The sequence below is a fragment of the Rhincodon typus genome, chromosome 23, assembly GCF_021869965.1.
Source record: "Rhincodon typus isolate 14 chromosome 23, sRhiTyp1.1, whole genome shotgun sequence".
Classification (NCBI taxonomy): Eukaryota; Metazoa; Chordata; class Chondrichthyes; order Orectolobiformes; family Rhincodontidae; genus Rhincodon; species Rhincodon typus.
Window position 1 is genome coordinate 5,307,543 of NC_063354.1, and position 21,276 is coordinate 5,328,818.

Here is a 21,276-nt window from a genome sequence, read left to right on the forward strand (position 1 = left end):
GAGTGTCAGTCTGGAGTAACAGTCCCTCCGTACTGCAGTAGAGTGTCAGTCTGGATTATGTGCTCAAGCTTTCAGGAGTGGAACCACAACACACATGAAAATGTTGAGGAAAAATCTCAAAATGGAGTTGTCCTAGTTTGCTCACTGATGCCATAAATTTCTACAATTTTCCTGGGCTCGGCTTTATGGCAATAGCAGTCTCTAAGATCCAGTGAGTTCTGATGAAAGTTCATTGACCTGAAACATTGGCTCTGTTTCCCTCTCCCCACGAGCTGTCGGACCTGCTGAGTGTTCGCAACATGTTTATCATCCAGCCATGCATCTGGACCACAGAGGCTGTGTGATTGTTTGGGTGGTCAAATCCCAGGAAATGTAACACTCACTGAAACACAGGGCCATCTGCACAGAGCCAAGCACAATCATGAAGCCAATGCATGATTCTTTTGAAACTACCATATTTATTTGTCTGCTCGTCTCCTTCGATGTTTAGACTAGCAGGATCCATGCTTCTTGGCTCTAGGGCTAAGTGCAGCCATGCTATTGACATATCTTTTGAATCCCACTCCCTTCAAGATGTTTTCTACCTTCAGCTGTTCTATGCAATGTTGGGATTTACAGTGTAGCCTGGTCTCAGTAAATATTCCCACCTCACTTTTAAAATTCTCATCCTGCTTGTCAAAACCCTTCAGAACATCAACCTCTGAAATGGCTGTAACTTCCTCCTTGGAGATCTCCGTTCCTCCAACTCTGACCTTTTCTTGTCTTTGTAGCTCTAATCATTCCACCTTTAGTGTCAGTGCCTACAGCAACTTTGGCCCCGATTCTGTCTTGATCAATCTTTAAGTATTCCTCAAAATCTTCTTCTCTGACCAAGCCTCACCCCCTCTGTGGCTTAGTGTCAAATTTTATTCATTAACGCTTCAGTGAAGTAATTTGAGATGTTTTATTTTGTTAAGGCACTATGTTACAGTTAGTGTTGTTGCAGTAAAGAGGTGACACAACAGGCAGAGTTAGTGCAACCTTTCCTTTAATGTAGGGATGGGATTAAAGAACTGAATGTAATCCTAATGTTTCCATGGCACGAGATCAAGTTGAGATGGGAATGAAGGACAGTTTGGAATGCTGTAACTGTTACCAGCAACTGCTACTATCAATAATAATCAAGGCGAATATGCAGGCCCGCAGCTTAAACTGTGCCGAGGTCCTTGAAATTAATCTCAAAGGAAGCATTAGTTAACACATACCGTGTTAGAATGTAAACATGTGGATTTGTGTAAACTGGGAGCAGAAGTATACCATCGAGACTGCTCTCCCATTCCATAAGGTCATGGCTGATCTTCAGCATGAACTTCATTTTCCTATTCGCTCCCCGTATCTCTTCATTTTCTGAGAAGACATTGCAGAAACAGGCTATTTGGCCCACCCAACCAGTGCTAGGGCCTTTCTTCAACATGAACCCCTTAGCCCTCTCCCACACCTGTGGCTCACTTCCTGTACCTTTCTCATGCCTATCTCATTCAGTGTAAATACTGATGTATGTGTGTGATGCCAGTGAGGAAGATGCCACCTGTGGTTCCTCATTGAAGACCTTCCAGCCCAGACTGCCTCAACAGTGCACCCACCACACCTCAGTCATGACCCACATCAAACAGCCAGCCACCCCCGTCGCCCACCCTACAGCGGTGTCCCAGCACAGATAGGCTCCAGGCTGCTCTCCCCTGGAATCACAGCAACACATTTCTGCACAGGGGGAGAACATACAGGTTACACTGCATCTACACCAGGAAGTAAGAGAACTTGGAAAGTGGCAAATGCTAAACACTCTCTGTGCATCAGGAAAAAGCAACAATTCTGGAATGATTGAAACTGCTTCATCTGGGTCGGAGCTCAATGATGGAGAAACTTGAGCTTAATTAAGGGCTGTTTCCAAGTACTCCTTCCAACTGAAGATAGTGGCCACTTTCTGAGGCAGGAACAGCAGACATCTTGTCTTGGCCATCGCAGGCTGATAGTTCCCAATGTGAGACCAGCAGGAGGCAGTGTTAAGTAACAGGGAGGCATTGCAGCAGTCATTGCCTCTGTGCATTGACTGAAAAGTGTAACATGGTTTATATATATATAGATGCGGTATGAGTGTTATTGGCTGGGCCAGCATCTACTTGTCCTGGAGAAGGTGGTACTGAGCTGTCTTATTGAACGACTGCAGTCCAAGGGATGTAGGAACACCCACTGTGCTGTTTGGGAGGGAGTTCCTGGACTTTCACCATGACCCCTGGCCACCAGCACTATTACAGACCAGCGGGTTAGGCTGAGATATGAGCAGACAGTGACCTTGCTTTAAGCTGAGCTCCTCCACAGTGTGCAAGGTTACTAAACACCATGCTTTCGCCTACCAGGGAAAGATAGAGTGGAGAGGGGCTGTCTGCTGTCTGCACGCCACCTTCTCACAGTTCAGTCTCTCTAATTGACCTTCCAATGACTCTAATTGCCTGCTCGCTGCTGCCATTAGCTCATTCCTAATAAACACGCACAGAGAGAGGCAGGAACATTTCAGGATGCCAACCTGACAGACGCTGTTCCAAATTTCCTCTACCCCTGGCCATCTGGAAACTGCCTCTACAGTATCAAAGTATCCGTATGTTTGGCATATCTGCCTCCCACTTGGGAATTATTCCAGAGTCAGTGCAGAGTGAGGAAACAGATTGGGTGGCCAGTGAATTTAAACAGGAGCTGCTCTTGTTTCTCTTCGATTTGAGATTTAACAAGTTCAATGCTGTGATCTGTCTAATTGGCTGTATCCCTCTTTGAGTTTCCCCTTTAGTTGGATTTGAAAATTATTCTGATTCCCACACACGGCTTTGTACTGTAGCAAATCCCTTGGTATTCCTGAGTGACCAAGCTTTCCAAATCTCCGTATCTCCATCCAACATACTCAGTGAGTATTTGTAACTCTGTCAAACAGATAGAGGCTGAATAGCTGGGAACGCAGCCAGCTCACAGTTTGCTATTTGTTAGTTTACATTCCCGTCTTATATTTTTATCTCCTAATGATCCAGGATAACTGGTTTCCTCTTCTCTCCACTGCACCTGTCCCTCTCCCACCCACCCTCCAAACCCTTTCAGTTACAACATTAAATACCAATGACAACATTAGCTGTCATCGTCACTGTGTCTCTTACCCACTTCATGGGGATGGGGGCATCACTGGCAAGACCTGAATTTTTTTATGCAGATTTCATTGCTTTCAAATGGAGTGACTTGCTCGGCCATTTCAGAGGGCAGTTCGAAGTCAGCTGGATCACTGTGGGTCTGGAGTCACATGGAGGGCAGACTGAGTAAGGGTGGCAGGTTTCCTTCCTTAAGTGAAGTCACACAGACAGGTTTTTACAACAATGTGGCAGTGTTGCATCGCTATCACTGAGACTAGTTTTATTTGCCAAACAAGACCATGAGAAACAAGAACAGGAGTAGGCCATTCAGCCCCTTGAGGCTCCTGCACCATCCATTGGGTCTTGGCTGATTCGACATTCCTCACAAACACGCCCCTGCCCTTTCCCAGTAATCCTTGATTCCCCAGCAGATAAAGAATCTCTCTCTATCTCAGCCTTAAATAGACATATGGACTCTGCCCCCACATCTCTCTGTGGCAAGTCTCTGAGAGAAGACATTCCTCCTCATCTCAGTCTTAAATTGGCGCCCCTTTATTCTGAGACTATGCCCTCCTGCCCTAGACTCTCCCATGAGGAGAATCATCCTCTCAGCATTTACCCTGTCAACTGCCTTAAAAATCCCATATGTTTCAATGAGATCGCCCTCATTCTTCTAAACTCCAGTGAGTAGAGCCCCAACCTGTTTAACCTTTGCTCATTGGACAATTTGTCCATACCGGGGATCGTCGAAATAAATTTATTAACTTCATTGAAATTCCACCAGCTGCTGGGGTAGGATTTGAAGCCATGCTTCCAAAGCATTAGCCTGTGCCTCCAGTTAACTAGTTCAGCAACATTACCGCTACACCCCATTGTAGGCACTTTGGGATATTCTGAGGTTGTGAAAGACAAGATATTGGATTGTCAGAGCTCTCCCTCCCCCTCTCCCCCCCCCCCCCTCCCTCTCTTTCTCTCCCTCTCCCTCTCTCTCGGCTGTATGTATTAACTATTTAACTCAGTCCATGTTAATTTGTGTATATCTTGAACTGTAGCATAAGCAAATATTACTTTTGGATTTAAAGATGGCAAAATCTACATTTAAATAGTGCCTGTTATATTGCTAGTCAGCCATCCTCTGAAGGAGGAGGCAGGAGACGGTCTGTCTTCCACAACTGCTTATTTGCCACTTCATTATCCAATACAAACTTCCAGTCTGCTTTTTCCCCGTAACTAACCAACTCCCTTTACTGCGGAAAACCAGCCTATGAGAAACAAAACCTGCCACCAAATTGACAAATTGCCCAAGAATAAATCATAAATGCAGTTCACTGAGGGGTGACAAACAAAAACAGCCCTTTTTCTCCCCTTTATTGTCTTTTGTTATCATAACAGTGTCCCTGGTGGGCAGAGTTTGTAATTTGATGAATTAGGCATTTAGTTACATTGGTGGTAGTTAATGAAATTTTTAAAACGTCATTTTTTTAAAAGAAATCCCCATCACCAAACCACCCATCCAGCTGCTTAAACAGTTACTGAATTACAAGCCCTAGTGCAGTAGGGATAGGGGAACAATAACTGAAATGAGGGAATGGGGAGATAAACAAGGGAAGGAGCTGTATCAAAACATTGTCAGAGAAGGAACACCATTCACTCCGGCCCCCAAGGTGCCTATATCTCTCTCTAAAGGCTTCAAGGTGAAAAAATTCTTTCTATTTGCCTCCCATTGTGCAGCCTTTGATTTATTTAATATTGTCACTTGTAGCTAGGTACCGTGAAAGGTGCATAACCACCACGCTCCAGCACCATCTTGGATTACAGAATAAATTACAGAATAAATTGTAGAATACTGAATCGATTGATATTAAATTGCCTTGCCCACCAGAAGGGTATTTTGGGAAACCCATCTTTCAGTTTTCTCTCTGTTTGTTTAGCAGATGAAATTGCGAATTTGAAGCATTTGATTTTCCAGTGAGGGTGCTTGTTAAATGAGGCAAAGTCAAGGAGCATGTTTAGCTTTTCATTTGCACTGCCTCATTGATATACCAACATAGTGACTGTGAGACAGACCACAACCACTGGTGCACCACGAACCTGCAAGGCAAGTCCATTACTCTGAGAGAGAGAGAGCGGTTTTGCAGCTTGTTTCATCTAAAGGAGAAACATCTTTCATTTTTATTGTTCCACTCATGATCTTGGACATCCCAAAGCACGTTGTAGCCAATAAAGTCTTTTTCGAAGTGTGGCCACTGTTGTAATGCAGCCAAAATTGCACACAGCAACCTCCCGCGAACAATAATGTGATAACAACCGTATTGTGTGTGTTTTTGTAAGGATTTTGAGTGAGGAGTAAGTATTGGCTGAGTCAGGACAGCAAAGACATTTTTGACCTGGTCTTTTCAACTTGTTTCATGGAATCTTCTGCCTTCACCAGGGAAGGCAGGCTGAGCATTGGTGAAAACTCTCCTGTGAAAGATGGCCCCTCTGACAGTAAGGTATTCCCTCAGTACAACACTGCAATGCTGACCAAGAGGGTATGCAGTGGGAACTGAGCTCATGCTTTCCAGGGTCAGTGGTGAAAGTAGAAAGTGCCATGCTGACACCCAATCTGTGCTTACTTCATCTGATTTTCACCAATCCCCTCTCGCACATGAAGCAGCAGCAGCACTTGGAAGAACGTTACTCAGAATTAGTTGTATACTTTGTAAAAATAACAAGATGGCAGGGTTGTGGGGAAAGGAGCAGGAGCATTGTTTAGGCAGTCCTTTACAAAGAGCTATCACCAACCTGACGACCCGAATGGCCTTCCCCCATGCTGGGATATCTGGTGTGATCTGCAGGCTGTTTGTGGATGTGTGTTTTACCAAAGGAAGTCAGGAAGGGGTAACCAACCAAAGGGACCTGATTCACAATGAAGTAAAAATGGAGCATGCTGGGGAAACTCAGCAGGTCTGGCAGCCTATGTGGAGAGAGAAACAGAGTGAACGTTTCGGGGTCTGGTATAACTCAGATTTATTTCTGGCATCCGCAGTAGATTTTTTTCACACGACTGGTATAGAGTTTGGAGGTTACAGTGCACATCATGCAGCAGTAAGTTGTTATCAGCTCTGTGTGTGCTGCAGTCACTCGGGGGAAACCCCAGCCAACCGAGAACCTCGATAACCACAGTCAGTGGCCTCCTCACCACTGTTAAAGTCAAACCGTCTCCTTCCACTGAACATGCTGTTCACCACAAGCTCTTGATGTTTCGTTACAATCTCCCTCTGCCCTCCCCTGATTGAGGTGCAGAGTCGGGGGGGAGTAGAAGCAGAAAACCTCATTTACCTTTAAGGTGTACCTGGATGAAATGCCATAATATTCAAGGCTGGAAAGAGGGACTAGTATAGATAGGTCACCACAGGCATGTTGGGCCAAAGGACCTGTTCTGTGTTGTATGACTCTATAATTCTACCCAACTGCTTGATTGCCCCTCCCTGACCCCTGCACCTGGACTGAGAACTGGTATAAGGTGTCTTGCCCCTGCCCCTCCTCCTGCCCTTCAGCATCGGCAGCACCTCCTCCCCTACCCCTGGGGCAGGCTGGTGATCTGCCCTGTCAGGGGTTAACCCGACAACCATCCTCCCCAGAAACAGCTGACTCTGTGGTATGCCCCGACACCCCCAAACCCAGTGTTGCTGGGATTGGGGGTGCGGAGGGTGGTGGGATGTGACATGGATAAAGCACCAAAATTCCCAAAAGGAATTCCAGCTTTCCTGTATTGAGAGCCAAAACTACGCAGATCTGAAACAACGGACAGAAAATATTGACAACACAAAAGGCCCTCTTTGAAGAGACAGGAGGACTGCCAGTGAACTATTACAGCTCCTCAATGATAATTCTGTCTTTCTGTTTCATTAACACCGATGGATTATGTAGTGATTGTAGTGAGTTCAGCCAGGAGCCTCTCTGCTCCTATGATGCTGCTTGGCCTGCTGTGTTCATCCAGCCCTGCACCTTGTTGTCTCGGATTCTCCAGCATCTGCAGTTCCTACTATCTCCGAGCTCACAGAATATGAGTTCCCTGCTTGGGCCTGTTGATCTGGTCCAATTAGGGAGCCCTGGCTGACAGATAAAAACAGGATTGTCAGGGGTTCTGCTCACTCTGAGAGCTGGCTGTGAGGGAGTTGGACCAGTGTCAAGGACTCTCCACGTGTAAGGTAAAGGGTGACGTGGCAATGGGATACCGGCCTCTGTGGAATTATTTCATTCGCGACGAGAGTAAAGAAACTCAGTCGCAACAGTCGTCTTTGAGTTGGGATAAGCATTGCTTGCATCATGCCATTATTTGGGAAGTCTGACTCATTTGATCCTGCCCAGGAAGACTAGGCCCAGTGTGTGGAAGGAATGCGTTACTTTTTCTGGCCAAGTGATATTGGAGCAGATGAAGAGCGACGAGGGACAGCTTGTGTACCCACGGCTTTTTCAGTTATTAGGAGCCTAACTTTCCATGAGGCACCAGAAACTAAAACCTTTCAAGAGGTGACAGATTCATTGAAGGAATATTATGACCCAAGCCTCCTCTAATTCAGAAACACTATCGGTTTTACTCAGCAATGCGAGAATCGGGGAATCTGTGTTGGGACCTTTGACGAGGTTAAGACGACTGGCAGAGGCATGTGACTTTGGTTTAACCCTTAATAAGATGCTGAGTGACCATTTACTATGTGGGATTAATGATGGAACCATGCAAAAGCACCTACCAGCTGAAGCCCAACTGGACTTCAAACAGGCTCAACAACTGGGTTTGTCATTGGAAAATGCAGCAAGTGGAGCTTTTGAGTTGCAGTGTATTCCAATGGAAGTGGACGACTGAGCTTGGGGACCACCATCGAATGAAGGCAATTGCATGACCTCACTCAGGACGTATCCTGAACAGAAGGACTCTAGGTCAGCCCACAGCAGAACACCAAAACACAACCAAGCCTCGGTCAAATGGTTAAAATTTTCTTCAGGATCCAGATCGGCAGGCCATTGTAGTTGCTGCCGGTGTGCAGACTCAAGACAGCAAAAGAATCCTACTAGACCTAAATTGAGTAAGAGACCTCATAAGCCAATATCCAGGAGAGTGCACACCCTGGAATGTCCACCTACATCTGGTTTGGAGCAGTTATGTTGCTTAGCAACATCCAAATCAGAACCAATCAAAGAAAGATTTGGCTGAATGGTCACCTGGAGGTAGATACCAGTGTGGCCATTTTGGTGATTGCAGAACAAGTCTTTGAGGAAATTCGCTCTGGACTCCAACCCTTAAGTTTGCACAAGTCCCCAGCGAGACTGACAACCTATACCGGGGAATCCCTACAGATTAAGGGTACAACTTTGGTTCGAGCCTCTTATGAGAAGCAGCTTGTTCATTTAACACTGATTGTAGTGAAAGGCTCGGGCCCTAACCTGATGGCGTGAAATTGCTTGAGAAAAATTCACCAAATGGGCTCAACATTTTTTTGATTAGAAATGTCTACCTGAGGGAAGTCCTAATCAAATAGCCAGAAGTTTCTCAGACTGTCAAAGCAGCCAAGACTACCTTGCATGTTGACCAGGAAGCAATTCCATGATTCTGCAAGGCCCATCCAGTACCATTACAGGCAAAACGAGAGGCAGAAATCAGAGTCTGTAAAGGGAAGGGATCATCAAACCAGTCCAGTTTGCGGAATAGGCAGCACTGGTCATAACATTTGTGAAACCCAATGGGTCAGTTTGCCTTTGTGGGGAGTTTAAACAAATGGTAAACTGCGTTTCACATCTGGATAATTACCCAATCCCTCGCATAGAGGACTTGCACACAAAGCTGATGGTGGGGTCTGTCCTTTACGAAGCTGGACAAGAGCCATGCGTACTTACAATTGCAGTTAGATGAGGAGTCCCAGAAATATGCTACAATTAATACCCATAAGGCTTTGTACCAATATACAAGACTGCCACTTAGGGTATCATCAGCCTGTGCCATTTTTCAGTGGACGATGGAGAACATTTAATAAGGTTTACCCCAGGTCACCATTTATCTGGATGACGTGCTAACAACAGAGAAGACCAAGAAGGAGCACTTAGATAACTTGGACATAATCCTTAGACATTTCTCCCAGGTGGGCGTACACCTTAGGAGGGCAAAATGTGTGTTCCAAGCACCCCAAGTGACTACTTGGGCTACAGAGTCGACAAGACCCATTGGAAGATAAAGTGAGGGCGACCAAAGGTGCCCCGGCTCTCACGTCTTTCCTTGGGCTGGCGAATTATTACAGAAAGTTCGTACATAACCTGGTCTCCATCCTGGCACCTTTGTATCAACTCCTAAAAAAAGGTCAGCCTTGGAAATGATCGCGTAGCCAAGCCATAGCTTTCAGGGAAGTGAAGAAACAGCTATCATCCTCTAATGTGTTAGCACACTATGATCCCAAGCGAGATCTGCTATTGACATGCGATGCCTCCCCAAGCGGCATTGGGGTAGTATTCCCTTAGAGGTGTCCTAATGCAGAGAAAAGCCCAATAGCATATGCATCCAGGACTTTGGCTAATGCAGAGGATAAATACGCCCAGATAGAGAAGGATGGTTAAGCAGTCATATTTGGAGTCAGGAAGTTCCGCCAATACCTTTACAGACATAAATTTGTAATAATAACCGAAAATAAATCCCTGCTATGAGACATGGCCGACACGAGGTCAGGTCCAGTGTGGTATAAAGTTTGGGTAGGAGTGATGGTCCTGAACAAGCACGTGGACTATATGGAAGCTGCAAACTTGTAAACACTATCATAGAATCCCTACAGTGTAGAAACAAGCCCTTCAGCCCAACAAGTCCACACCGACCCTCAGAGAAACAGTGCGGGAGCAAAATACACTCAGTTCCTCGGAACAGTCAGAGAGGCTGGTGGACCCCATGGGTTCTTCCTCTCCATCAGGCATTGAAGATACCTCGGAATCTGAGATATGGGCACAATGGATGTCTCCACTTCAACACCTTTGCTGCCTGAAAAGGAGAATGAATTTCTTCTGAGACGCTCCAGATGCAAGAGGTGAGCTACTGTGTGCTACACGCTGCCCGTATCCAAGGCAGAGTTGGAGGAACCTGATTTGGTGCTAAAATGCCCCAGGAGGAGCGACAAAAAAAACCAACAGGCTTATGTCCTCAGACTCAGATGTGAAGGGGGGGGCGGTGGGAGGGTTGGGGGGGTGGTGGTGGTTGTTGGGGGTGCGGATATAGTGATTGTAATGAGCTCAGCCAGGTGGACCTCATAGACTACAAGTTCCCTGATTGGGGCTGTTAATCTACACCAATCAGGGAGCCCAGGATGACAGATAAGAACAGGAGTGTCAGAGGTTCTGTTCACTCTGAGAGCTGGCTCTGAAGGAGCTGGATCAGTGTCAAGGACTCTCCTCATGTACATAAAGGGTGACGTGGGGACAGGATACTGTTTTCTGTGGAGCTATTTCAGATTGACTCTGCTGTGTGTCTCCCCTGGCCGTACAGCAACAGGGAGCATTTCAGAGCATCAGTGTACACTGAGTCAGACCTGGCACGTGCTGATGTAACAGGAATAAACACAGTCAGATCCCTCAGGGAACAGTGAGCAGTTTTCCTACAGACATTAATTTCACCATCCCAGTTTCAATGAAAACCACACCCTACTCCCTGAGGCTGTTTCCAAACCACGAGCAGCCAGTGACACTAGCTTTGCCCAGTCTTCATTCACAACATTTTGGAAGGTTCTGTGCTGTTGGCATGAGCAAAGTTCATTCAGCTCTGAACTTGAGGATTCCTCCCTTAACCTCCCTATCTTTCCTTTCCCTTACATCACTCTTTCAAGTCCACCTCTCTGACCAAGCTTTGGCACTGCTGATAAGATCTCCTCCTGCAGGCCCCTCCCATTCCCTGTCAGCTCTGATTCAACACCAATCCTGTGAATCTCCATGTTTTACTGTGGTAGAGGCGCTACAGAAATGCAGGTTGCTGTCATGTGATGCCAGGAATGAGAGATGATATTTATGGCTCGGGCAATGGGGGAGTTGGCTTTAAGTTGGAGCAGAGAAGATTAAGGATCATTGAGGTGGAAATTGTCAGTTGTGAAACACTGCACTAATAATCAGCAGAGGGACAAAAGGGAAGTTTGAAAGAAATGTGTTTGTTTTTAAGACAAGCTGGCACAGTGGCTCAGTGGTTAGCACTGCTGCCTCACAGTGCCAGGGATGTGGGTTTGATTCCAGCCTTGGGTGACTGTCAATCTGGAGTTTGGACATTCTCCCTGTGTCTGCGTGGGTGTGCTCCAGTTTCCTCCCACAATCCAAAGATGTGCAGGTTAGGTGGTTTGGCCATGCTTAATTATCCACAGTGTCCAGGGATGTTCATGCTAGATGGGTTAGCCATGGGATGTGTGGGGGAGTGGGTCTGGGTGGGATACTCTTTGGTATGGACTGAATGGCCTGCTTTTACACTGTAGGAATTTCATGAATTTAGGAGTAAGGATGCTTCATAATGAGGGCTTTCGAGGCCAGTAATCAGATAAAGGGAGATTGGATTACGTCTTTAAAAAGGCCAAATGGTAATCGATATGGGCAAAGGGTTTGGCCAAGCAATGAGAACAGATAGTTTTGACAACATCCTGTGTGCTGACCTCTATGTCTAGCACACAGCTTGAATAATCATCTTCAACTTTGTTGCTGTCTTTGAGAAGCCCCTTTTCTGAGTTCAGCCAGTAACTCATTTCAGGATTTTACATACTACACACACTGCTACTACCAGGAGAGATTCACACATAGAAAAACAGACAGCACTGGGGAAACTCATCATAGAATCCCTACAAGGTGGAAACAGGCCATTTGGCCCAACAAGTCCACACCACTCCACCAAAGAGCATCCCATCCAGACCCATTCCCCTACCCTTTCCCTGTAACCTGGCATTTCCCATGTCTAATCCTGGATGCTATGGGCAATTTAGCATGGCCAAACCACCTAACCTGTACATCTTTAGATCGTGGGAGGAAACCCACACAGACACCATGAGAATGTGCAAACTCCACACAGGCAGTCACCCAAGGGTGGAATTGAACCCAGGTCCCAGTCACTGTGAGGCAGCAGTGCTAACCACTGTGCCACCGTGTTAATGTTTCTGTCCAGTGACTTTTCTTCACCTCTGAATAACTGCTCTGAAGAAGGGTCACCGGACCCAAAACGTTAACCCTGTTTCTCTCTCCACAAATGCTGCCAGAACTGCTGAGTTTCCACAGCAAATTTTCCTTTTGTTTTGGATTTCCAACATCTGCAATTCTTTGGGGTTTTTGTTGAGATTTATACATAAATTGAATATTTTGTGAGATAAACTGAGATAAAATCAGAAAGCACTGAACGTCCTCAACAAGTCAAGCAGCAGGTGTAGGGAGAGTGAGAGAGACGGGGGACAGAGCTAACGTTTCAGGTGGATGTTTCTGTGACTGCCTCCTGCATTTTCCACTCTCATTCCAGATTTCCCAATACTCATGTCATTTTTGTTTATATTTGAGAATGGAGCTTTGCTGAAACATATTTAGGCCTGCTTTCTGTTCTGAACAGTATGGTCCTGCCCATTGGGAACATCGATCAGACTTCCCGCTTGCGCACCATCTGAGCAGCTCAAAGAAATCACCAACTGCAGCTGAAACCTTATTCAGCAGAAAGTGTGCAGGAAATCAAACACTTGTGTAGTCCTGCAGCTCCACCAAGTGGCCCACAGTGTGTTCTGAGGCTGAAGTGGACCTGGAGGAGTTGTGCTGACATGTACTATTTTTAATTTCAAAAATAAACTTTATTCGTCCAAGGTTCTTGAGTAGATTTGTGGCTCGGGTTGTGGATGTTGTGGTTGGTTGGCTCGCCGAGCAGGTTCGTTAGTTCGCAAACGTTTCATTACCCTGCTGGGTAACATCATCAGTGCAGCCTCCGATGGGCATCAGAGTGGCACACAAACCTACGTCAACCCTATGCCAACTGCTAACTCGAATCAAAGACCCCTTACCCACTATGGACAGAACCAACATAATATACACGATTCCATGCAAGGCCTGCAACAAACATTACACTGGACTGACAGGAAGGAAATTGGCTATGAGAATACATGAACACCAACTAGCAACAAAAAGACATGACCAATACTCACTCATCTCCATTCACATGGATAAGGAGAACCACCAGTTCAATTGGGATAACACCAGGATCCTAGGACAGGCCAAACAGAGACAAGTACAGGAATTTCTAGAGGCCTGGTTCTCCACCAAGAAGGCCATCAATAAACACGTAGAGCTAGACCCTGTATACGCACCACTGCAAAGGAAAACCAGAAATGAGGTAACCAATTCCAACAGACCCCAGAGTTTAAATACCAGGCGGGAAAACACAACAGTGCTTCATCAGAGGCTGCACTGATGATGTTACCCAGCAGGGTAATGAAACGTCTGCAGAACAACGAACCAGCTCGGCGAGCCAACCAACCACAGCATACTTTATTCATCAAAGTATATCAAAATTCATAAATATACATAGTCACTAACGCAGTTCGGTTCGGTGGAGGCAGGTTCAATTGAGGAATCAAGAGGGGCATTGGATGGCTTTTGGATGGTAATGGTATGCAGGGAAATGAGGAAAAGGCAGGAGATTGGCACAGGATAATAGAGCCAGACTAGATAATAGAGATAATAAAGGCTTGATGGGCCGAACAGCCTTCTGAATTGTCATAGTAATTCTGTTGTTCTGTGATATTCTGTCTGTAGATGGAACTAATTTTAAAGCTCAGAAAGGTTCTGCAAAAATAACCCCCACCCATCGGTTATCAGGTGGCACTGGGATTGTGTGCAGTGGATAAATGTCAGTAGGGTTTACATTGCTGTGGTATTTGTATCCGTTCTGTTAAAAGGGGTAATGTCCTTGGGCTAGTAATTACGAGACCCAGGCTAATGTTCTGGGGGCATGGGTTTAAATCTCACCGCAGCATCTCGTGGAATTTAAATTCAATGAACATGTCTATGTGATGGTGACCACAGTAACCACTATCTTTTGTTGTAAAAGCCCATCTGGGTTCACTGATGTAAGGAAGGAAATCTGCCATCCTTACCCAGTCTGGCCTCCAAGCCCACAGCCTCGTGGCTGACCCTTAACTGCCCGAGAAAGCCACTCCGTTCAAGGGCCGTTAGAGAGGAGTAACAAAGTCTGGCCTTGCTCAAGAAAACCCAGATGAAGTATTTTGTAATGATATCCTGCTGAGAATATCAACTATCACATTGCTTGCTGCAGTACTGATCTCACTGAGCAATATAAATGGCACATATTTCTCATTCCTTTCCAAAAAAATGCAACTTTAGTCTAGGTGATGTATATTTCATGCTTTATGTGTTGTGGAGGATAGTCTTGCGTTGGTAAATCAACAGTTGGCTAAGTCGATTTGTCTTGTTTCATTCTGGACCATCAACTTCCAAACCATTTCCTGCTCAGTGAGTTCATCCCCCGACCATCTCTCTTTGTCTCTCTCTAATTTGTTACGAGGATGGTGTATCTCTGTGGCAATCTTCCCCCTCATTCCCCAGTGGAGAATCAGGCAGTTCTATCCAGCTCCAGTTAATGCCGTTTTGTGATGTTTATCAGACAGCTGAACTTGCCGTCTTACAGCACCATGAAAAACATTAAGTGACATTGCATTCAGTCATTGTCTGAATCACTTACAACACAGCAGGGCTGCCGAAGGTAGGCACTTTGGGCTGATTTTTCAGGTCGTTAGAGATCAGAGACAATCAAGACCCCAGACCTGTTGGTGCCTTCGAATCGACATTCCCAGCCTAGTTCTTAGTGGCAGACAATTTGGGGGAGTGGGGTCAGGACCAGCAGATCGAATCTGTCTTAAATCTTATAAAGGTTCCCTCAGATTAAAAACCGAAAGAACTGCGGATGCTGTAAATCAGGAACAAAAACAGAAGTTGCTGGAAAAGCTCAGCAGGTCTGGCAGCATCTATGAAGGAAAAAGACGATAACTCTGCTTTTTCCTTCATAGATGCTGCCAGACCTGCTGAGCTTTTCCAGCAACTTTATTTTTTGTTCCTCAGATTAACCCCCAACCATGCTATGAATAGCTGCACTGGGGTTGTGTACAGTAAATAAGTGACAGCAGGGTTTTAGTTGCTGTGATTGCAGCTATGGTATCTGTATTTGTTTTGTTGTGAGTGTTAGTATCCCTGGAGTAGACCCAGGCTAATGGACATGGTCCCTTCCCAGCGGCTGAGCTGCAAACCCACATGGCTTAGGCTCCATACTATAGAGGCTGACGGAGATTTTTCCAGTCAGCATCTGGTTTCCCAATATGGAGGAGCAGGAAGTTGCAGATCAATTGACTGGAGCCAGGCATTCATTTTGAGTAGGCGTCGATGTACAATTGTTTACCTTGCCTGGTCGAAAACCTTTCTAATATACACAAACACACATTAATGCTGAAAACTAACTCTCACAAACTGTCCTAAAAGAAATCACCGTGACTACAGAAATTCTTAATAATTACTTATTAAACTCTTCAGTCATACAGAAAATCCCATATGTCACTAATTCAAAATTGTAGAAGAAAATAGATTATTTTCTTACACTTTTAACAAGGTGGTCTCTCACTGTAATGTATGCAGATTTTGTGTTAGCAATACAAATGGAAGTTTATTAGAAAATGATTAGAAATGATTTTAAACACAAGGTAAAAGTATAATTACATTAATCCTAAAATACTCCATTATAAACTCCCAAAACATCCCTTGTACTTTTCGCAACTTCAAGAAAAAAATCATTTCCTGACACCTTGACAGGTTTAAGTTAACTGTGAAAATCTGAAAGCTCATTCCTGGAGCTTTCAAACACCCGAATTTAAATGTTCTCTGTTTCAAATAACCACTTTAGGGCTTTATCCAAATGCTTTTGCTCTGAAACTACCACCAACCTTATTCTAGGGTAATCCGTTTTACTATCTTCCCACCTTCTCAGGACCATTGCTTTACGTAACCAGTTTCATCCAAGGATTTCTTCAGGACTGCCCAAAACTAAAACTAAAACTTAAAGGTGAATCTTTCTAAGCTGCAGGTGTTTCCCCTGAGCTTAAAAAAGTCCAGAAATTTCTAACAGACATTGATGCACCTGGCTCAGTCAAACTCCCTCAACGTACACAAAAATGCATTATTTCTGAAACGTAGCTCTCACAGACTGTTTTAAAAGAAATCACCATGGTTTGAAAGTTAATCATTAAACTCTTCAGGCACACAGAAAACCCCCTATGTCTTATCATAGAATCCCTACAGTGTGGAAACAGGCCCTTCAGCCCAACAAGTCCACACCGACCCTCAGAGCATCCCACCCAGACCCATCCCCGTATAACCCACCTAATCTACACATCCCTGAACACTACGGGCAATTTAGCATGGCCAATCCACCTGGCCTGCACTCCATTGGACTGTGGGAGGAAACCAGAGCACCTGGAGGAAAGCCACGCAGACACGGGGAGAATGTGCAAACTCCACACAGACAATCGCCCGAGGGTGGAATCAAACCCGGGTCCCTGGCGCTGTGAGGCAGCAGTGCTAGCCACTGAGCCACTGTGCCACCCATAAAGTTCATTCAAAATCAAAAATCCAAACTTAAAATAAATGATGATAAGCATATTTATAAATCAGTCTTTTTCACACTTTCTCTTTACCACAGATAGAGTGATAGAGTTGTACAGCATAGAAACAGACCCTCGGTCCAACTCGTCCATGCCGACCAAATATCCTAAATAAATCTAGACCCATTTGCCAGCATTTGGCCCATACCCCTCTGAACCCTTTCTATTTATATACCCATCCAGATGCCTTTTAAATGTTGTCATTATACCAGCCTCCACCACTTCCTCTGGCAGCTCATTCCTTACAAGCATCACCCTCTGCGTGAAAAAGTTGCCCCTTAGGTCCCTTTTACATCTTTCCTTTCTCACACTAAACCTATGCCCTCTAGTTTTGGACTTCCCCCAACCTGGGAAAACGACCTTGGTTATTCATCCCATCCATGTCTCTCATGATCTTATATATCCCTATAAGGTCAGCCCTCAGCCTCCGACACTCCAGGGAAAATATCCCCAGCCTATTCAGCCTCTCCCTCCAAATCCTCCAACCTGGAAACATCATTGTAAATCTTTTCTGAACCCTTTCAAATTTCACAACATCCTTCCAATAGAAGGGAGATGAGAATTGAGCACACTATTATTAGCCTTTCTGAAGGTGAAAGGCCTATGATTGGCCCTTCAGCTTCAAGAACTTGTCATTCGTTGGAGAACGAACATGTCTCCGCGTGAAACCGAAACCATTGCTCCCCATCCACAAACCCCTTTGGGTCTTTACTCAGGAGCCAGAAACAGTCTTTGGCTGAAGGTTAGCCTGTTGTGTGGTATAGGATCAGAGCTGTGTCTAACTCTGCAGCCTGTCAATATTCTGACTGAGACTAGGCTGTACCTGCTTTTAGATTACAGCACCAAATCCCAAACTAACTGCTAATTCCATCAATGGCACACTTCTGTTGGTTTTCAATTAAATTAAAATATAAATTGTAGCGGTAAGTTTTATTGTGTGTTTTCCCATTTGCATTCCCATTTCCAAACCTAAATCCCTGCTCTTCCAGATTGTTTAACTGTTACTTTTCCTGTTTTACAGTGCGAGACGCAAAAAATCTAATCCCCATGGATCCCAACGGTCTTTCAGATCCCTACGTAAAACTCAAACTCATCCCTGACCCTAAAAGTGAAAGCAAACAGAAAACAAAAACCATGCGCTCGACACTGAACCCCACCTGGAACGAAACCTTCACATTGTGAGTACGTTTACTGTCTCCACTATCTCGACAGGACCATTGGAAAATCTTTTCAGATTTATTTTCCACAAGAATAAACATTTCATGTCCCAAATATTATATTTCATAAGTACTATTTATTGTGTTGTATCCTTAACCTCATGGAACATGTGACATTTTTCCCTTGTACACAGACTCTGTGTGTGTGAGAGTGTATCTGTATGTGTGTGTCTGAGAGTGTGTCTGTGTGTGACTGCAAGCACACATGTGGCAGGGGTGTGTGTGCATGTGTGTGTGTGCGTGTGTGTGCGTGTGTGTGTGTGTGTGTGTGTGTGTGTGTGTGTGTGAGAGTGAGAGAGAGAGAGTGAGAGGTCTGTTCTTTCTTGTACATGGACTGTATATGCATAGATATATACATGACAGTTATCCTTTATATATGGTTAATGACCATGCATGTGTGTGTGTGATACTGTTTCCCCTTGTACACAGATTCTGTCAGTGGGTCTGACAGTTAGCTCTTGTGTATGCAGTGTGCGTGCATGTGTGATAGCTGTCCTGTGTGTACAGACTATGTGTGACGGAGAGAGGATCTCTCCCTTGTACCTGGACTGTGTGTGACAGTGGAGACGGCTGCAGGAGAATTGTATCACTTGTAATTGCTTAATATTTTTTGCCCAATTAACAAGAGATAATTTGTGATTTCACAGTCCTAACCAGAGTTGGAGGGGAGAGAGTCCTTTGGGAAGTTGTGAGACTATGACAGGATTCTCTGTCCCAGCCACTGAAAATATGCTGGAGGTGCCAGGTGCTATCCAATGGGTTATTAAACCGGGGATCTTTATTTTTATTCATTCATAGGATGTGGGTGTCGCTGGTTGGCCAGCATTTATTGCCCGTCCCTAGTTGCCCTTGAGAAGGTGGTGGTGAGCTGCCTTCTTGACCCGCTGCAGTCCATGTGCTGTGGGCTGACCCACAATGCCATTAGGGAGGGAATTCCAGCATTTTGACCCAGCGACAGTGAAGGAACAGCAATAAATTTCCGAGTCAGGATGGTGAGTGACTTGGAGGGGAACCTGCAGGCGGTGGTGTTCCCATGTGTCTACTGCCCTTGTCCTTCAAGGTGGTAGAGGTCAAGAGTTCAGTAATTTACCATCAGCTACACCGAGCAATGAGGTGCAGTTAGGGTAGTGGGAGGGTGAGAAATTGGAACATTGTATGTTATTAATGCTGGAGTCTTTAGCTTTAACCCATTTATTAATGTTTGATGAAAGTGACACAAGTTGTACAATTTCTCTCTCTGTTTGTCCAGTAAACTGAAAAGTAGTGACAAGGATCGGAGACTGTCGGTGGAGATCTGGGACTGGGATCGGACCACAAGGAACGATTTCATGGGGGCTTTGTCCTTCGGTGTATCCGAGCTGATGAAATCCTCCGCAGTTGGTTGGTAAGTGTGTGCTCCTGAGATCACTCCCAATAAAATCCCCGAGGGAGACAATTCAGGTGGTCATCGTGTTGAAGTGGATAAGGTCACACCTGGAATACAGACAAGAGATAATGTGAATTTGCTTCCTTGGATTGAGGAACACAAAATAAGAGAAGCACAATGTGAAAATTAACGCTTGCCCATTTGGGATTCGAATTGAGGAAAACTTCCTCACGTAGTCAGCTGTGGAATTCTGATGATCCCTTTCCCAGAAAACTGGGGAGAGTTTGCAAGGTCCAAGACTGAGGACAATGCATGGATATTGGGATGAAGAGATCTGGGGCAAAGGCAGACCCATGGGGTTGAGGTACAGATCAATCACAGTCTGATTGAATGGAGTCCTCACATATCACCCCACTAACCTCCGTATTCAATGTATCATTCTCCGCCACTTCTGCCACCTACAATCCGACCCTACAACCAAAGATATATTTCCCTCCCCACCCCTATCTGCCTTCCGTCAGGACTGCTCTCTCCATGACTCCCTCGTCCACTCCACACTCCCCACTAGCCCCACCACCCCCGGCACCTTTCCCTGCAACCGCAGGAAGTACTACACCTGCCCCTACACCTCCCCCCTCACCCCGATCCAAGGCACCAAACAAACCTTTCACATCAGACAGCGCTTCACCTGCACATCTGTCAATATGGTCTCTTGCAGATGCTGCGCCCAATGCGGCCTCCTTTACGTCAGTGAGACCAAGCGGAGGCTCGGAGACCGCTTTGTAGAGCAGCTATGCTCTGTTTGTGACAAACAACACCTTCCAGTCGTGAACCACTTCAACTCCTCCTCCCACTCCCTGGGTGAGATGTCCATCCTGGGCCTCCTCCAGTGTCACAACGACACCACCCGGAAACTGGAGGAGCAGCACCTCATATTCCGCCTCGGGAGCCTACAACCCAGTGGTCTCAATGTGGACTTTACTAATTTCAAAATCTCCCCACCCTCGGCCTCATCCCATGTCCAACCCTCCCTTTCATCCCTGCCTCCTTGATCTGACACAACCTGTCCATCTTCTCTCCCACCTATCCGTCCCTCCCACCGCATTGACCAATCCCCACCACTGCCTACCTGTACTCACCTATCACCATCCCACCTACCTTCCCCAGCCCCACCCCTCCTCTCTCTATTTATTTCCCAGCTCCCTTCCCCCTCTCCCATTTCTGAAGAAGGGTCCCGATCCAAAATGTCAACTTTTCTGCTCCTCTGATGCTGCCTGGCCTGCTGTGTTCCTCCAGCTCCACGCTGTGTTGTCTCTGACTCCAGCATTGGCAGTTCTTACTATCTCTGATTGAATGGAGCAACTAGTTTGAGGGGCTGAATGGCCTCATGCTGTTCCTGTGTTGGCACTCTCTTATCTGGAAGTCAAACCTCTCTGTACAGACACTAGCAGGGTTAGACTGGTCAGGGTTGAAATGGGTGATGGTGGGAGAGATGGGGGTGCACAGAGGATCCTTAAGCACTCGGTGAGCCTGGTTTGGTTCAATGCTCCATACAACGCCGAATGCAAAATAGCCGCTAGGGAGCAAGGCCAGCTCATCCTGTGGACTGAAACCTTCTGCTCTTAGTCAGTGTAGAGATGACTCCGACCACTAAGAATCATAATAGCACACAAACCCACAGCTACACTACAACAACTACTGACAAGAGCAAAGGATCCCATTCCCACAACTAATAGGACCAACGTTGTATACAAAATCCTATGTAAGAACTGCCGCAAACACTATATCCTGTGGTTGGGTGGCTCGCTGAGCTGGTTCGTTGTTCCGCAGATGTTTCATTACCCTGCTGGGTAACATCATCAGTG

The 21,276-nt window shown here is 45.7% G+C and overlaps 1 protein-coding gene across 1 annotated transcript in view; it reads left to right on the plus strand.

Annotated features, from left to right (window-relative positions):
• The window catches only part of prkcaa (protein kinase C, alpha, a), a 221,998-nt gene extending 202,565 nt beyond the window's left edge, over positions 1–19,433 (plus strand). Inside the window, exons 6-7 of the mRNA XM_048611082.1 lie at positions 17,850–18,006; positions 19,295–19,433. Of these exons, the coding sequence (XP_048467039.1) occupies positions 17,850–18,006; positions 19,295–19,433 (296 nt within the window). The remainder of the gene's footprint in view (positions 1–17,849; positions 18,007–19,294) is intronic.
• Positions 19,434–21,276: the final 1,843 nt, after the last annotated feature.